This window comes from Crocodylus siamensis, chromosome 3 (genome assembly GCF_052110815.1).
Source record: "Crocodylus siamensis isolate JL-2025a chromosome 3, ASM5211081v1, whole genome shotgun sequence".
NCBI lineage: Eukaryota > Metazoa > Chordata > Crocodylia > Crocodylidae > Crocodylus > Crocodylus siamensis.
Window position 1 is genome coordinate 135,517,920 of NC_143397.1, and position 16,026 is coordinate 135,533,945.

General features: G+C 48.3%; 1 protein-coding gene across 2 annotated transcripts in view; it reads left to right on the forward strand.

Moving 5' to 3' along the window:
• LOC149868858 (uncharacterized) overlaps positions 1 to 15,842 on the forward strand; it is a 38,518-nt gene extending 22,676 nt beyond the window's left edge. For both annotated transcript variants that reach the window (XR_016441347.1, XM_090039283.1), the window contains exons 3-6: positions 14 to 95; positions 10,775 to 10,823; positions 12,053 to 12,157; positions 15,563 to 15,842. Coding sequence is in view for 1 of the 2 variants with exons in the window: in XM_090039283.1 (XP_089895409.1) it covers positions 14 to 95; positions 10,775 to 10,810 (118 nt within the window). In the remaining variant the exon portion in view is untranslated. The remainder of the gene's footprint in view (positions 1 to 13; positions 96 to 10,774; positions 10,824 to 12,052; positions 12,158 to 15,562) is intronic.
• The last annotated feature ends 184 nt before the right edge of the window (positions 15,843 to 16,026 follow it).

Here is a 16,026-nt window from a genome sequence, read left to right on the forward strand (position 1 = left end):
CTGCTTTTTTCAGCATTTTATCATTATGGTTTATGGAAAAGAAGCTTGCAGAAAATCATGTGAAACAGTTCTTTTGGAAAAAAAGGAGAGGAAGGGTGAGTTTTAATATAATTTCCACAAGCCTGAAGCAACTGCAACAAGTTAATTTGGGCAGAGAAGGTTGAAAACCAGACTGTAGGGAATCATACAGGGTGTTAAAAAGGGGAATGGTAATACCAAGAGCTTAGGAAGCACATTCTTTAGCCAAACAGAAGATAATTTGGAGAAAGCTGCTTTGGGGAGGTGACATGGAGACCATTTTTGAAAACAGCAAAGTGTAAGGAAAGGTTTTGAGGTATTATAAAAGAAAGGATGTGTGTGGGATGATCTAAAAGAAGACTGAATCTAGAGGACAGGTTGAAAGACTAGAAATGAAGGAGAAAAAGAATGGCAGACCCCGGAATCTAAGACTGGAATGAGAGGTACGAGAAAGGGAGGCATTCCCTGACTGGCATATATCATTTACTTGAAGACACTGTAAATCCTGGAAAGCAGGACTGGCTGCAGGATGGCAATTCCATTCCAAGGTGATTTCCAAGATCTCCATTTTACATTAGAATAAGACCAAAATGTTTCTCGTGTTTTTTGCAGATGATATATCAAAATGTCCATCTTCAGGTCAAAAATGTTGTGCCTGTAACCTCGTAGTTAGGTTACAGCAGAGCTGTCTAACTCATCCGTCCCTCATGGGCATATGAGCGATGAGGGGCTGGTTCTTGGGCTGGATCAGGCCCACAGACCCCCCCAAACCACATGCCTGATCCAGTGAACATGGCGCCTACCTGGCCCAGTTTGGGACCAGCCCCAGTAAGCACTGTGTGGCACAACTTGGGACCAGTCCCAGCAAGTGCCAGGGCAGTGCAGATCTGGGACCTGGCCTAAGCAACCATCATGGGCAGTGCAGGCCCGGGACCTAGCCTGAGGAAGTGCCTTGGGCAGCACAAACCCAGGTCCAGGCCCAGACCCAGTGAGCCTTAAAGGCAGCCCACGTCCCAGGCATTGTGCACAGGGGCTGTAGGTCTGTGTGAGTAGGCAGCTATTCGATCTGGCTTCGGATCTAGCCACTTCAGACACCAGGGATCCAATCCGGAGCTCCAGATTGGATTCCCACTTCTATCTGGCTGAAGCAGCTCCGAAGCTTCAGAGCCACCTTGGAGATCCGGCCATAGGGTATAATGGGGAATCAATGAAATATCTATAACTTTGGGTTTTTTGGTCTGATTTGGATGAAACATGCAGGGGTGGTAGCCTCTGCTGAGAGAATGAAACCTGCCAAGTTTCAAGAAGCTCGGTGCAGGGGTTTGGGGGGAACTGTACCTCAAGCTGCTGACAGACAAAACTCATGACATAGATGACCCAGTGTGTGTTAAGGTGCAGCGGGCTGAAAACTGCAGGGGTGGTGGCCCCTGCTGAGGCCACAAAACCTGCCAAGTTTCAAGGAGATAAGTGCAGGGATTTGGGGGGAACTGTACCTCAAGCTGTAGACAAGCAAAACTTGTGACATGGGTGCTTGTGCAACTTTGTCTGGCTTGGGGCATGGAGGGGTAAGGGGACAACACACTACTACATTCCTTGGTGCTAAGCTACTGTGTTACCAGTTATCAATTAATAATGATTCACTCAGGGGCCACCTCAATACACAGTACCTAGCTACTATATAATGAGTTAACAAGCAAGGATTAACACATACAAAACCACAGACTAAGGAGAGGAAATAATCAATACAGATAATCAACTGCCCCAAGACAGACACAGTCAGTTGCACCAGCACCCATGTCATGAGTTTTGTTTGTCAGCAGGTAGGGGTGCAGGGCCCCAGAAGTCCCCTGTACCTATCTCCTTGACAGCTGGCAGGCTTTGTGGCCATAGCAGGGGCTAGCAGGCCTACAGCTTTCACCCCGCTGTGCCTTAACACACACAGTGTCACCCATGTCACAAGTTTTGCCTGTCAGCAGCTTGAGGTGCAGTTCCCCCCAAACCCCTGCACTGATCTTCTTGAAACTTGGCAGGCTTCATTCTCTCAGCAGAGGCTACCACCCCTGCAGTTTTCACCACCCCCTGTGGTGTAACATATAGACATGACATGAGTTTTGCTTTCAAGAATGTGGGGTGCAGTTTCCTCTGAACCCCTACACCGATCTTGAAACTAGGCAGGCTGCATTCTCTCAGCAGATGCTACCACCCCTGCATATTTCATCCAAATCAGACAAAAAACAACAAAGTTATAGATATTTCATTAGTTCCCCATTATCCCCTATGGTCGGATCTCTGAGGCAGCTCCAAAGCTTTTCCGAAGCACTTCAGAAGCTCTGAACCGCTTCAGAAAGCCTAACGAAGCCAGTGCTTCAATCTGGACATGCTGCTTCGGACACCAAAGCATCCGAAGCTTCTCCGGATCCAAAGCATGGTCCAAAGCCTTGCACAGTCCTAGAGGGCTGGTCTAGCTCAGCGTTTGGGTCAACAGGGCAGCACTAGCATCAGATTATGGGGCTCTGCAGGCCAGATCCAGCCACTGGGCCATAAGTTTGACACCCCTGGGTTAGAGCACCGGCCTGTGATGTGACATTTGAGGAGAAAATTCCCCTGTTCAGCTTTATGTCAGAATAGTTTTTCATTTCAGATTACTCTGAGTTGGGCAGAACGAGGATCAGAAAATGGGTTTCCCACATTTCTGGGCCAGTCTCTAACCATTAGGACAGGGGTAAGGCAACCCCTGGTACGTGTGCCAGAGTGTGGCATGTGAAGGCATTTTGCTTGGTATGTGTGCCTCAGGGAGGACAGTGGGGGGAGCCATGAGGGGCCTGGTCCTTATTGTGTCAGTGCAGCCCCAGCCCCTTCCCTGCCATTTGCCTTGAGGCATGCATGTACCTGCTGCTGGCAATGGACCCTAGTGCAGCTGCTTGCAGCCTCCCTGCCACTTGCTGTGAGCAGTCTGGGCTGTGCAGCCTCATGGGAAAAGGTGGGGAAGGGACCAGGGCTGTGTTGCCACAACAAGGATTGGGCTCCTTGTGGCAGCCCCGCTGTCTGTCCCAAGGTTTCAGGTGTTTTTGGCACTCTGCCCAAATATGTTGATAACTCTTGCATTAATGATTAGGGTATTGTGTGGGTGGGGGTGGGGGTGGAGGTGGGCTTGGCAGATATTACATTTATGGCACAATTAATGTGTTAATCATGATATAAATTTCAATGTGCCATATGTTCAACCAATTTCTGGTGCAAATTTATATGTGTGACATCTTTGTGGCATGCCTTAAACTGAATGTACGGCATATAACCTAGATATGGGACTGTCCCAAGCCCATGCTGACAGTTAACTGATTGTTGGCATTGCTCAGAACAGCCAAATGAGTATTGGGATCAGGCACAGCACAATCCCTGGGGTCCAGGACACAGCTGTTTCTGCACAATTCATGGGATTAGGTTGGGGGCAGCCCTGAATCTTGGTTTGGTCTCTGAAGTCATGTGGGTGGGATGTGAGGCACAGATGGTGTGACAGGACATTCAGTTTTTGGGATAGGGCATAACATTCCTCAGATACCAATTGTACTGCTTTTTAACATCTGCCAGGGGCCTGCATGGCAGGAAATGAGCCCGTCTCTTTCTCAACTTCAGGTTAAACAGCATATTTTTGCTGACCCTTTATTTTGGTGAAAATATGCAAGTTTGACCTGCTGGGAAGCAATAAAAAACTAAAGAACGACGTGGTTAGGGTAAAGGTACAAGGAAGGAGTTAAGGATAGATATTCATCTCTGTAAAGTTTATGTCTCGGCATGCTCCATGTCACAGGGCACTAAGGTGCCCTGCTCCTAGAACAGCAGAAACTGTCTGGGGAGAGAACCCAAAGAGAAAGACAGAAGCCCTGGTGCAGGTTACCAGGGCAACAAGCCAGAGGGCAAATTAGCCTGCACCTGCACATGGTCAGCTGACCAGAAGGGACAGGGCCCTGGGCCCATATAAACCTCAGGCTGGAAGAGGGAATGCAGTTCCCTGCTGGCAGCCAGAGGGAAAGGATCTTCCAGGGAGGAAGGGTCTAGTGAACCAGCACCTTCCTGATATATTGCACCTAGGGCTAATGGGACTCTATGAGCTCTGCAGGTACCCTTGCCTACTAGACACTTAGTGCTGGGGTTAAGTTCAGTGCTTTTAAAGGGGCAGAGCACATGCTGGTCTCTTGTATTATGTTATAGCCCAGGGGCTTATGTTTGTTTGCTGTTTATAACACCAGTGGTTTGGGTGAGGCTATTTGGGGAAGGAGGAGGCATCATTGGGGGCCCACTTCAGCATGGGGACCCCGGCGCAGCAGAAGGGCACAGAAGCAGGGCTGCAGGGAGTTTGGGCACGGAAGCAGGGCAACAAAAATCATCAGGGTCTTGGGAGATGAGACTTATGAGGAAAGGCTGAAAAATCAGAATTATTTAGTCTGAGGAAGAAGAGACCGAGGGGGGGATTTGATAATACCCTCCAAATGCCTGAAGGATGATTATAAAAAGGATGGATATAAGCTAGTCTCTGTGGCTGTAGGGCATATGGCACAGGACTAGGAACAATGATTTCAAGGTTCAGCAAAAGAAATTTAGGTTGGCAGTTAGGAAGAATATAATATTGCCTTAATTTTTTTTTAAGTAAATACCATTCAGATGTCACTTAAAGTGCAAGCTAGAAGTTGAAAGCTAACGTACAGAAATACCTTTTGATCCTAAAAAATGAAGTTAATATCAAAGCTGCTAAGCGTGGTTGGAGAGGGTTATGGGGAAAATTAAGTGGATGACTTCTGACACTTCTGTAAGTGTTCTATGTTGAGAAGCTTAGGCTTTGACTTTCTGCCCATTAAAGTAATAGAGTCAGATCAAGAGCAGACCTGTTTCCAATGATACAACTTTTAAAAAAATAAAATGAAAATAGCACTCGAAGATCTAGATTATAGATTATTCAAGATACCTTAAATATGGGTATAGAACTTCCAAAAAGCCTTTGATCTGGTATCCCACGATGTCCCCACGAGAGAATTGGAGGATTGCAGGCTTAACTGTGAGACAGTTAGGTGGGTATGAAGCTACAGGATAGGACCCAGAGAGTCCTAATCAATGGATCTTTGTTGTCATGGCGAGTAGTGTCCCACAAGGGTGGGTGCTTGGTCCAGTGCTTTTCAACATCTTTATCAATAATTTGGATATGGGGGTGAAGTTTGCAGATGACACCAAATTATGGGGGAACGTGGTCATGTTTGAAGATGGTCTACAGATACAGGTGGATCTAGACAGGCTGGCAAGTTGGGTGAGTCAGAACCTGATGAAGTTCAACAATGAGAAATGTAAAGTGCTCCACCGCGGGACAAACAATTCCCTGCACACCTACAGGCTTGGCGATACCAAACTGACCAGCACCAAGAACGAAAGGGACCTGGGGTAATAATAGGACCACAGTATGAATATGAGCTGGGAGTGCAATGCTGTTGCCAACAGGATAAATAATACTCTGGCATGCATCAATCAATGCATCTCTAGGAAAACTAAGGGAGTGATTAATCCAATCTACTTGGCATTGGTAAGACCCCAACTGGAGTATTGCATCCAGTTCTGAGCACTGCGCTTTAACAAGGACGTGGTAAAACTTGAGAGAGTCCAGAGAAGAGCCATCTGTATGATTGGAGACCTGTACAACAAACCATACGAGGAAAGCCTGAGGGACCTGGGACTCTTCAGCCTGAAAAATAGAAGGCTGAGAGGGGATTTGGTAGCAGCTTACCGCTACATCAAGGGAGTATATCAAGGGTTTGGTGAGCAGTTGTTCACCAGGGCACTCTTCACAGTTGGTGTGTCCAGACTATGGAATAAACTCTCTCCAGAGGTGGTGGAATCGCTTACCCTGGAAATCTTCAAGAGGAGACTGGACAGTCACCTTGCTGGGGTCACCTGACCCCACCTCTCTTTCCTGCCTGATGCAGGGGGCTGGACCCCATGATCTTCTGAGGTCCCTTCCAGCCCATTACAATCTGAAACTATGAATCTACTAGCCAATTGCCTGTCAATAATGGTGGGGGAGGGAGCGGGGAGGGGAGTCCTGTGCCCCCGCATCTAGGCCTGCTTCCCCCTTCTCTCCTCCCCCCTGCTGTGGCGGTGGGGGGGAGCAGGCCCAGACACCAAGCAGCAGGAGGGGAGTGGGCCCAGGCCCAATGCAGGGGTGCACTGGGCCTGAGGGTGGGGAGGAGCCAGGTCACCATGGGGTGGGGGGGAAGCAGCAGCCCTGGGTCAACCCAGTGGTGGTGGGGGGACAGGAGAAGTGGGCTTGAGGCCAATGCAGGGGAGGAGGGTGGGGAAGGAGAGGGCCCAGGTCCAAGCGGGGGATGAGGCCCATTCCTCCTCCTCTCCCTCTGCTGCTCCCCGCCACCACTGTGGTGGGCTGGCTTCTTCTTGGAATTGCTCCTCCTCCCCACCCCCATGTCAGGCCCATGTCCGCTTCTCCCCCCACCGCTGCCACGTTGGCCCATGTTGGCCTTTCAGGCAGTGACAACAGAAGGGGGGAGGGGCAGGCCAAAGCCAGCACCAGTGGTCTTGCGCTCCCCCTCCGTGCCGCTGCTATCACCATCACCTCCAAAAAGCAAGGTGGGGGGGTGAGGCCAGCTTTGGTGGCCTTGGGGGGGGGCCCCCCCCCTCCATCATCACCACCTGCAGGGAGCAGGGCAGGGTTCTGTCTACTCCGTTGTCACTGCCTCCAAGGAGCAGGGCGGGCGCTGGCCTCTCCCCCCCTACTCTGTCGCTTATGTCCCTGCCTTCATGGCGGTGATCCGCTGCACCGCCACTTCCTGTCAGAACACTTCTTTGCACTCTGATAGTCTGTTTCAGTCAGCCAACCAGAGCACAAATAAAGTGTTATGGACACAGAAAGATGGATTAAGGCTTTTATAATATTAGAATAGACTATCTGGAGGGGGCTAGGTAGACCACAGTAAACAGGGCAAAGAAATATTAGCATTCAAATTTGCACAGAAAACACATTTGGACCATATTAGTACCCACAGTTGGGTTAATGATGAAAGTATATGATGAAAGTATAAGCTGGTTATTGAATAAGCTGGTTGTTATTTAATCTGCTCTTTCTTCTCCTTGCTGTCACACTTGGCCAGATTCCTTGCACAATTGTACCTTTGCAAATCCATAAGATTCAGCTGAGTTGCTTTAAATTTACAATGTGTAGGTGAGGGTAGGTCTTGGCTCAGCACACACTGCGGGAATGCCACATCAGTATAGTTACAGTAACTTTCCTAGAATCAGGGAGAAGTTGGACTCGGAGCTTGTTTTTTAGATCTGCAGAGAACCAGATCTCAATATCCGAGACTGAAATAAAGCAATAGTCACTGGTGGCAGGTTCAGGGATGGAGGAATGAAATGTTTCCTCACTAGCATGCTGCCTAGGTCCCCAGAATCGGGACTGACTACAGGTTGGCAATTCCATTTCATGGCTTATTTTGAGGTTCCATACTGCGCTGGAACAAAGCCCAAAGCTTTACATAGTTTATACATGCAAAGTGAAATGCAGTTAAGTTACTGTGGCTTAGCTTCCACTGACCACAGGATAGATTTAGACACATGAAACAGCTTCTGTAGACCACTAACAAACTGATTTGGATCAAAATATGTGCCTACAACATGTGTTGATTCAATTTGAGAACTGACCTGGGGTGTTTGAACTACAGAGCCGAATCCCCTGCTCTAACACAGAGCCCAGCTTCTCATTTTAGATTACTCTGAATCGGAAAAAGACAGGCCTTTAAAGTCTCCCTGATTCCAGACTGACCTTAACCAACAGGGTTTAGAAGAATGGCACTTGACTTTTGCGGTCCCACAGGCTAGATGAGTGTCGTAGGCATGATCCAGTGCAGTGTTGGCATGTGAGGTTGATCTGATGTGCCGGTCTGACCCCATGTACCAGATCTGTTTGCAAAGTGACCACATCCCAGTGCAGTCTGACCCATAGGACTATGTAATCTGGACCATCAGGCTTCCCACATGTCTGGAAATTTGGCGGCGGTGGAGTGGTTGCAGGGTTAACTGTCATGGCCCTGAGAGCAATTAACGTTGTTGCCACATCCCCACTGCCAAATTTCTGGACCCATGGAGATCCCCACAGGCTGGACAGCATGGCTGTGTGGGTTGAGGTTGAGAACCTCTGGTTTAGAATGAGTATGTGTGTGAGACAAGGGGGTTATGTTCTTGCTCACTCTGGCTTTTATCTGGCCTTCCCAAATAGCATGTTTTGCTGAAATTTAATTTTGGTGCAACGTTCAGAATACTCTACTGGGAAGATGTGGACAACTGAAGAAGGGCACGTTCCAAAAAGGTTTATGGAGAGAGGAAAGGTAGAGAAGTTTGTTTCCTACAACTTGTAGGAGTCATATTTCGGCATCCTCTGACAGGGATTTTTGATCAGTACTAAGAATTTTAAGCTAATTCTTATGGAAAACTTCTTTCTGCAAATCAGTGGAACATGACCCTAAAACAACATGGTGTTAAGTTTGAATGTGGCTACTCTACATGCACAGAAATGCTTCATAAGTCTTCCATGAAGAACATCTCTATGTGGCAGGGAGCTCTACTAGATTACAGAACAACTATAATATACAACAATGGATAAAATAGAGTTTTGAAAGCTGTTGCTCTGTATTAAAATGATAGACTGGAGAAGCGGTAAAGGAACCAGGCTGGCCTCTGTAAATACCATCTGATTTCAACAAAATGAGTAATTTAAGTACAATATAACTCTCTGAAGACACCCTGAGAACATTTTTCTCTTGCATGGGGAGAAGAGTTTGCTTGTTTCCTTTTTGTAGAAGTTCAGGCAAAGTGGAACACTTCTCACAGAAAGTCCTTCAATCTAAGGTGAACAATCAATCAAGCTTTGTTGTGTACAATCATATGAATTACTTCTGCAAAGGTCATTCTGTGAGCTTCTCTAACTCTAAGCACAGGGTTGTTGTGACACTTTTCTTTTCTATGTACTGCTTTAAAAAAGGGTCAACACCTACCTCTGTCATATGACAAAAATAAAGAATCCTAGTGTAACCCAGGTACACCCAAGGGAGTGCCTTATTCTCAACTGAATGGGATGGGTAGGCAAGAGGGGTGCTGTGAGAGGGATGCCAGAATTTCAAGCAGATCCCTCTTTCCTCTATAGAGTTAATCCAAGCCCAAATTTCTTAACTATATACAATTTATTGTTATAATATACATAAACATAAAACTAAATATAATCTCTCTCTCATACACACACACACACGTACTTACACAATCGCTAACCTAAATCTCAATACAACACTTCAATTGCACAATATAAGGTGCAAACATGAACAATCTTAATAACATCTGTTCCTTATTATACTCCCTGACCCATGGCAAGAGAGAGTCCTTCCAATGGGGTCCCTTGCAGGGTGCCCAGGAAGCACCAGGGACCCCTCCCCTTAGGGCCTTGACTAGGCAGGGGGCTGCTCACACAGCCCCTTCTCTGGGTTTGCCTGTCCCAAATGTCTTTCCCCTGTGGGACCCAAGGGTCCAGTGACCCACACTCCCTCAGGTGGTGGTGGTCAGGGCGCAGTTCGATGGGGTCTCCTCTGCTGGAGTGCCTCTCCTGTGCTGCTGGGCTCGTCTCCACCCTGTGCCCTGATCTGGGCACTGAGGGCTCAGCTCCTTTTAGCTGCTGAACCACTGCTGCTGGCTCCTGGGTGCTGAGCTTCACACTGCAGCACTATTTCCCTGTGCCCTGTGTACTGTGGGCTCTCTTAACACAGGCCGGGCCCTTCAGGCTCCAGCCATCCGTCCTCACATAAGGTGGCTAACCCAAACAGCCTCTGCAGCTCCCTGGCTCCCAAGGCTTGGGCCCGTGCATTGGACCTGACCGTTTGCTGGGAGATGGGGCCTGAGCTGCCTCACTGCGGCCCCCAAGGCCCTGCTGGGGTTGCAGGCTCAAGCTGCCGCTTGCGGCTCCCAAAGCCTGGGCTCTATGCACCAAACTGCCGTGATGGGTCCAAGCAGTCTCACACCGCTCCCAGGGCTGCTCCTCCAGTGGCAGCTTCAGGAGCCTTGGGCCTATTGCCCACTGGGGGAGAGTGCTCCAGCTCTTGGCTCCACTCTTCTCGAGTCCCTCGCCGCATCTACCCCTTGTGCTGAGCACATACGCTCCAGGGCTCTGCCCCTGAAGTCTTCCGGACCTGATAGTCCACAGCAGGGGTGGGCAAAATGCAGTCTGCGGGCCAGATGCGGCCTACCAGGCCATTCTATTTGGCCCAAGGGGGCCCTAAAAATTTTACAAAACTAATATTTATCTGCCCCAGCTGCCTGTCATGTGGCCCTCTGGTTTGCCAAAACTCAATATGTGGCCCTCCACCCAAAATAATTGCCTGCCCCTGGCTTACAGTCTTCAGTCAGGTCCAGGGGAGCTCTTCTACCCCTCCCCTCATGAAAGGGGTGTGACTTTATTTCTCCTGCTGCCTCCTGATTGGTGGATGGGCTCCACCAATGAAAACAGCAGGATCTCAAGCCTGGAACTCAACCCAAGCTCTGAAAGGTGAGCCTGTTACACTAGTAACAATGGATTAATTGTAGTGTCAAAAGTAACTTCCTCAAAATAGTGAAGTTTAATTCTTGAAAGTGTTCTTTGTCTCTCATTCAAGATCTGTTTCCTAGAACCTTTTCCAGCTGACAAATGCTAGAATTTAACGCCCCCCCATGCATTGCTTTACAGCTGTGCTCTGTAGAGACTGGACAGGCACCGGTTTAGAAGGGGATAGAAGGTAAGGAAAATGGTAGAGAGACTGGAGGAAGGTAAGAGCCATCAAAGACTTGGAGGGAGGTGAAGAAAGGGGCAGAGTGGTCACATGCCTATTTAGCAGGGATAATGTAGGAAAGAGTGTCAAAAGAGTACTGTGAGCCAGGATGTGTGCTTTGATTGGGAGGGAATGGGAAATCAAGCAAAGTGTGAGAGAGAGACAACTCCCAAGTTATGAAAGGGAATAAATATCCCTTTGAGTTCCAGCAGAGTGTAGGTGAAGGGTGAGAGTCTCTTTGAATTTGTGTCTTAATATTGATTGGACTTCTACTCATTTTTAATGCATGGGAACAGAGGTGAACTTCAGAACTTGCATCCTGTCACCATTGACGATCTCAATTAATTGCTTCTAATGCACCCACCCACACTTCTATTTTGTACACAAAAGGTAGGCTTCTATTAGCCTTGGCAGTTTTCCCATTGCATGGGTGGAATTTTTGGTGACAACAGTTTACAGTTCTGTTACCTGTGAAATGCAGATGTGTAACCCTGCATGCAGACACAGGGCACGCACAGTAGGCTACACATTGACTAGGTAAGAACATGAGTACATTTACATGTCCAACATATGCATGTAAGTCTCACAACTGTAGCTGAAGAAAACCCTGGGACTAGCAGGTGTGAGATGTTGAAGGAGCAGGCCCCTTCCACAATTTAGCTCCAGTATCTGAATGGTTAGGGTCCTTGCCCAGGAAGCAGACCTGGCTTCTAAGCCCTCTTCACAGGGGTTTGAGAGGAAGTGGACCTTTTAGGACCAGCAGGATGAATTAATAGTGCTGAATTAACTTGCAACCTGGCTGCTGTCAGTGCTTACTCCAGGTGGTGATCCCAGGAGGCAGCAACTGGCACAGGCCTGAGTGGCGCACTCCAGTGGCCACAATAACCCCTGAGTGCTAGAGTAGTGGCTATCCTGAGCGGCAGCAATCCTGAGCATATATGGGGTTTAATAACTTGGGTGTTTTATAATTGTTGTGTTAGAGTTGTGTAAGATAAGGTCTGTTGTTTTCTATTTAATACACTTTTATATTCAGCATAGTATCCAAAATGCATGCAAGTGGGTTCTTTCAGGACTCCCAGTAAAGGTTAATTTTCCTAGGTTTCTGGATGGGGCCTTGAGCCAAACCCCTATATCCACCCCTCAAATTTGAATTGACCTGAGAGCCATTTTTTTCTCTCCTTATTTCTGGATCCCAGGCTGCCAAACAAGCAAGACAAGGTAGGATGCCCCCTCCCATGTGAGATGATTGAGTTGCCTGTCTCTGGAGAAGTCTGTGAATGAAAACAAGTCCGTGTTGCATTGTAAGTATGAGATGGGCCTGCCCAGCATAAAGTAGCTGCTTCCATTGCATCAGCACTTCCAGCGAGCCCATATCTGGGAGACCCCAAGACAGTGCAGGGGTATGAATGTGGAAAAAGCAGAAGCAATGAATCTTGGGTAAATTAATGTTTTTTGTAACTCCCTCCTCCCCTTAGTACTGCAGCTAGGGGACCTTCTCATGCTGTTTGACAGGAAATAATAATAATATTTGGTCTCTCAGTCTCTAGCGTCTCATCACCTGCATATGATAGGGAGTTACTTTGAAATATTTGGCCCAATTAAAGCAAGCAAAAGATCCCCTTTTGTCCAAGAAAATTACTGCAAAACAGGCTGGCATGCAGCTGAAATGTGGACTGCCTTGGATGGATGTGTGTGTGTTTGTCACTGCCCTCTACTGGATCTGCTCAAGACTGGATTATTACAGTAATTGCTAACAGCCCTAGTCAGTAACTAGTCCCTGTTACTCCTGTGTGTTCCACAAACAGAACAAAAAGATGGTCGCTCTCCCTAGAGAGTTCACAGTCAAAGAGAAGAGACCAACAGAAGGACCCAAGGGACAGTATTGATCAGCTTGATAGGCAGTGGAGTCAACACACCAGCACCTTACCTGTTGCCATGTTTTTGGTAGGCTTCATGGCTTGTGAGAGTTTTGAGGGATGGCAGGGAGACAGCTTTGCAGATTTTTCCAGGGAACACCTCACAAGCAGCAGAGTGTAAGGGACTGGGGCATTAGACCACTGATGGAAAGCAGGGCCTGGGGCTGGGTCAAAGAGCAGAAGCCACATATCAAAGCCAGGGGAAATCCTGAAACAGGCTCCATGACAGTCCAGAGTCAGGATCTGGGTGACAATCCACAGGGAAAGCCTAAAACCAGAGCTAAACCTGGGTCAGGAGCCAGGAAACAGAACCTCGGAGAAGCCCAAAGTCAAAATCCAGAAATAAACTAAAAACCAGAGAACAAAGAGGTTTGTCACAGCAAAACTGGTGACTGTCCTGTAGACTCAGGGCCCTAGCTGGTGCCAAATGGATAGGCGGTGCTCCCAGTAGTTGGTCAGGATGCTTGCTGCTCCTAAACTGGGGCAGAGTTCATTAGCTGAGGCTTGCTGCAGGTATAGCTGCTGTGGTACTTGGTTCAGGCTGTTCAGAGTCCCTAACAGCACTGGACCCAGGCTGGTCACTATCCCTGGCATAGGCAGTACGGAAGAAAACAGGCAGATGTTTCCAAGCTGCAAAAGTGGGTTATGGAGGCTGTTATCATCCAGAGCTGACATCCCTGATAGCAAATGGGAGCTGAGAGCAAGGAGGGGACAGGCCAGGAAGCAGCTTGAAAGAGGAGAGGAGCAGGTTTTATGTAGCATGATAGTGGAGGGGTGAGCAATCAGTACAGTGAGCCAGGAACAGATCTCTGCAGCAGCATCTGCAGGGGAGTCAGCACTTGTTAAGGCCAGAGAGGAAAAGGTTGCAGTCAGTGAGGGGTGAGGTAATGAGAGCTTGACTGGGAGTTGCAGTATGGAGACATTACACAAAAAGGATCTGTCAAGTGTTGTGTAGTCTGAGGTTGAGGAGATACTCAATATCCAGTGGCTGTGTAGGTGCCTTCCTCGCTGCCTTGCCATTGTGCTGCAGCTGAAGACACTGACCCAGACTTTTCTTTCTCTCTGTCCCACAGCAGCCATGTTCAATGATCAGAAATCTCCATAAAAGCCAGTACTGGGCCACCCTGCAGGGGCTGCACTGGCTCCTGCGGACCATCTCAGTCAACTACAATGTCCTATTCACCCGGATGCAACCAGACTTCCCTGAGCAGTGAAGGCCCTGGGAACAGGATGCTCCCAGGAAGCCAGAATATGCCTGCAGCCAGGCTCAGGAAGAGTGGTTTGCTCTATGAAAAGTTAATATTTTGAACCGTTGCCCAGCCTGTGATCAAACATGAGCAGCATTTCCAGTCTAGAGCAGGGCATGGAGATAGTAAAGCCCCAAGGACAAGGAGTACTGCTCTCACTGGAGTGCAAGGCAGGCATAACTTGGTTGAAGCAGAAGGATTTCCACCAGGGTCAAACCTGCTTTCAAATAGGAGGGGAATCAAGCCCAGAGGAGACATAGAATCACTGCTAAAAAGGATTGTGCTGGGCCTCTGCTGCTCCTTCCATGCTTGAGGGAGAGCAAGTCTGTGCCATGCCCAGTAATGATCCACATTTCAAGGGACTTCAGAGTTAGCTGCAGACTTCCCTCTCATGGCAGCTACTGAATCCACAAGGTCCCTGGTTCCTGGAGACCTGAAACCTAGTGTGTGACCTGACCAAGAGAGAACAGCTGTTCTAAAAAATGGGAGGATGGGAAAGGCAGCCATTTTAGCTGGAATGGTGACCGCAGGGGCAGTGGGGGAAGTGCTTTTCAACATCTTTATCAATGATTTGGATGTGGGGGTGAAGAGCTTGGTGGCCAAGTTCATGGGCGACACCAATTTATGGGGGAGCATGTTCATGCTTGAAAATAATCTGCAGATACAGGTGGACCTAGATAGGCTGGTAAGTTGAGCACATCAGAACTAGATGAAGTTCAACACTGAGAAGTGTAAAGTTCTCTATCTGGGGACAAACAACCCCCAACATACTTACAGGCTCAGTTGCAACAAACTGATTAGCACCCCGATTGAAAGGGGCCTGGGGTAATAACAAACCATAGTATGAACATGAGCCATCAGTGTGATGCTGTAGCCAGCATGCCAAACAAGACTGCATCAACTGATGCATCTCAAATAAAATCAAGGAAGTGATTCTTGACTCAGCATTGAGACAGCAGGTGGAGTACTGTGTCCAGTTCTGGGTGCTGCACTTCAACAAGGACATGGAAAAGTTTGAGAGAGTCCAGAGAAGAGCCACCCATATGATCAGAGACTTGCAAGCTTGAAGACTTGGGTCTCTTCAGCCTAAAAAAAAGAAAGCTGATTGGGGACTTGGTAGCAGCTTACCACTACATCAGAGGAATACATCAAGGGCTCGGTGAACAACTGTTCACCAGGGCAACCTTGGGGAAACCGGGAGTGATGTCCACAAACTCCTGGAAGACCATTTCAGGCGTAACACTAGGAAAAACTTCTTCATAGTTAGGGTGTCTAGACTGTGTCCAAACTCCCTCCAGAGGTGGTGCAATCACCTACCCTGGAAATCTTCAAGGGGAGACTAGATGGTCACCTTGCTCGGGTCACCTGACCCCAGCTGTCTTTCCTGCCCAGTTCAGGGGGGCTGGACCCCATGATCTTGCAAGGTCCCTTCCAGCCCCTTACAGTCTACAAATTTATGAATCTGTGAGGTGAGGGCAGCACCCCACCACCCTTGGTTTGAGGTTCTAAGTTTCCATCTCAAAGCACAATGTATCTTTTCCAGGTGACTCCCACAGGGTGTCAGCATCCAGGAAGTCTCCAACATGAGCCTGACCAGCCAATATCAGCTATGGCAGAGAGACTGACGAACCTCTCAGGCAGAGTTGCTGCGGATTCTTGGGTTATCCAGTTGGAGTCTCAGGTAGCAAGCCTTGGAGATGTAGTAACCCATGTCTTCCTCCAGGGGATCACGGGAGCATCTGGGATTCACGCCTAGGAGCTGAAAGTTCTTCTGTAAAATCAGTTCAGCAACCTGGCTGCAGACCTCTGATTAAAAAGGGAAATGCAACATTTCTGCAATGGACAATTTTCTTGTTTATATTCTGTTTGTAAAACTGCCTCAGCCCTGAAAGGCCCTGTGGGGAAAGGGGAGATCTGCTCAAGTCCTCTTGGTCACTAAGCCAAAGAAGAGGGTCAAGCGCATGAGACTCAGGTGTTTCAGCAAGGGTGCTTTCATGTTTATGCTGA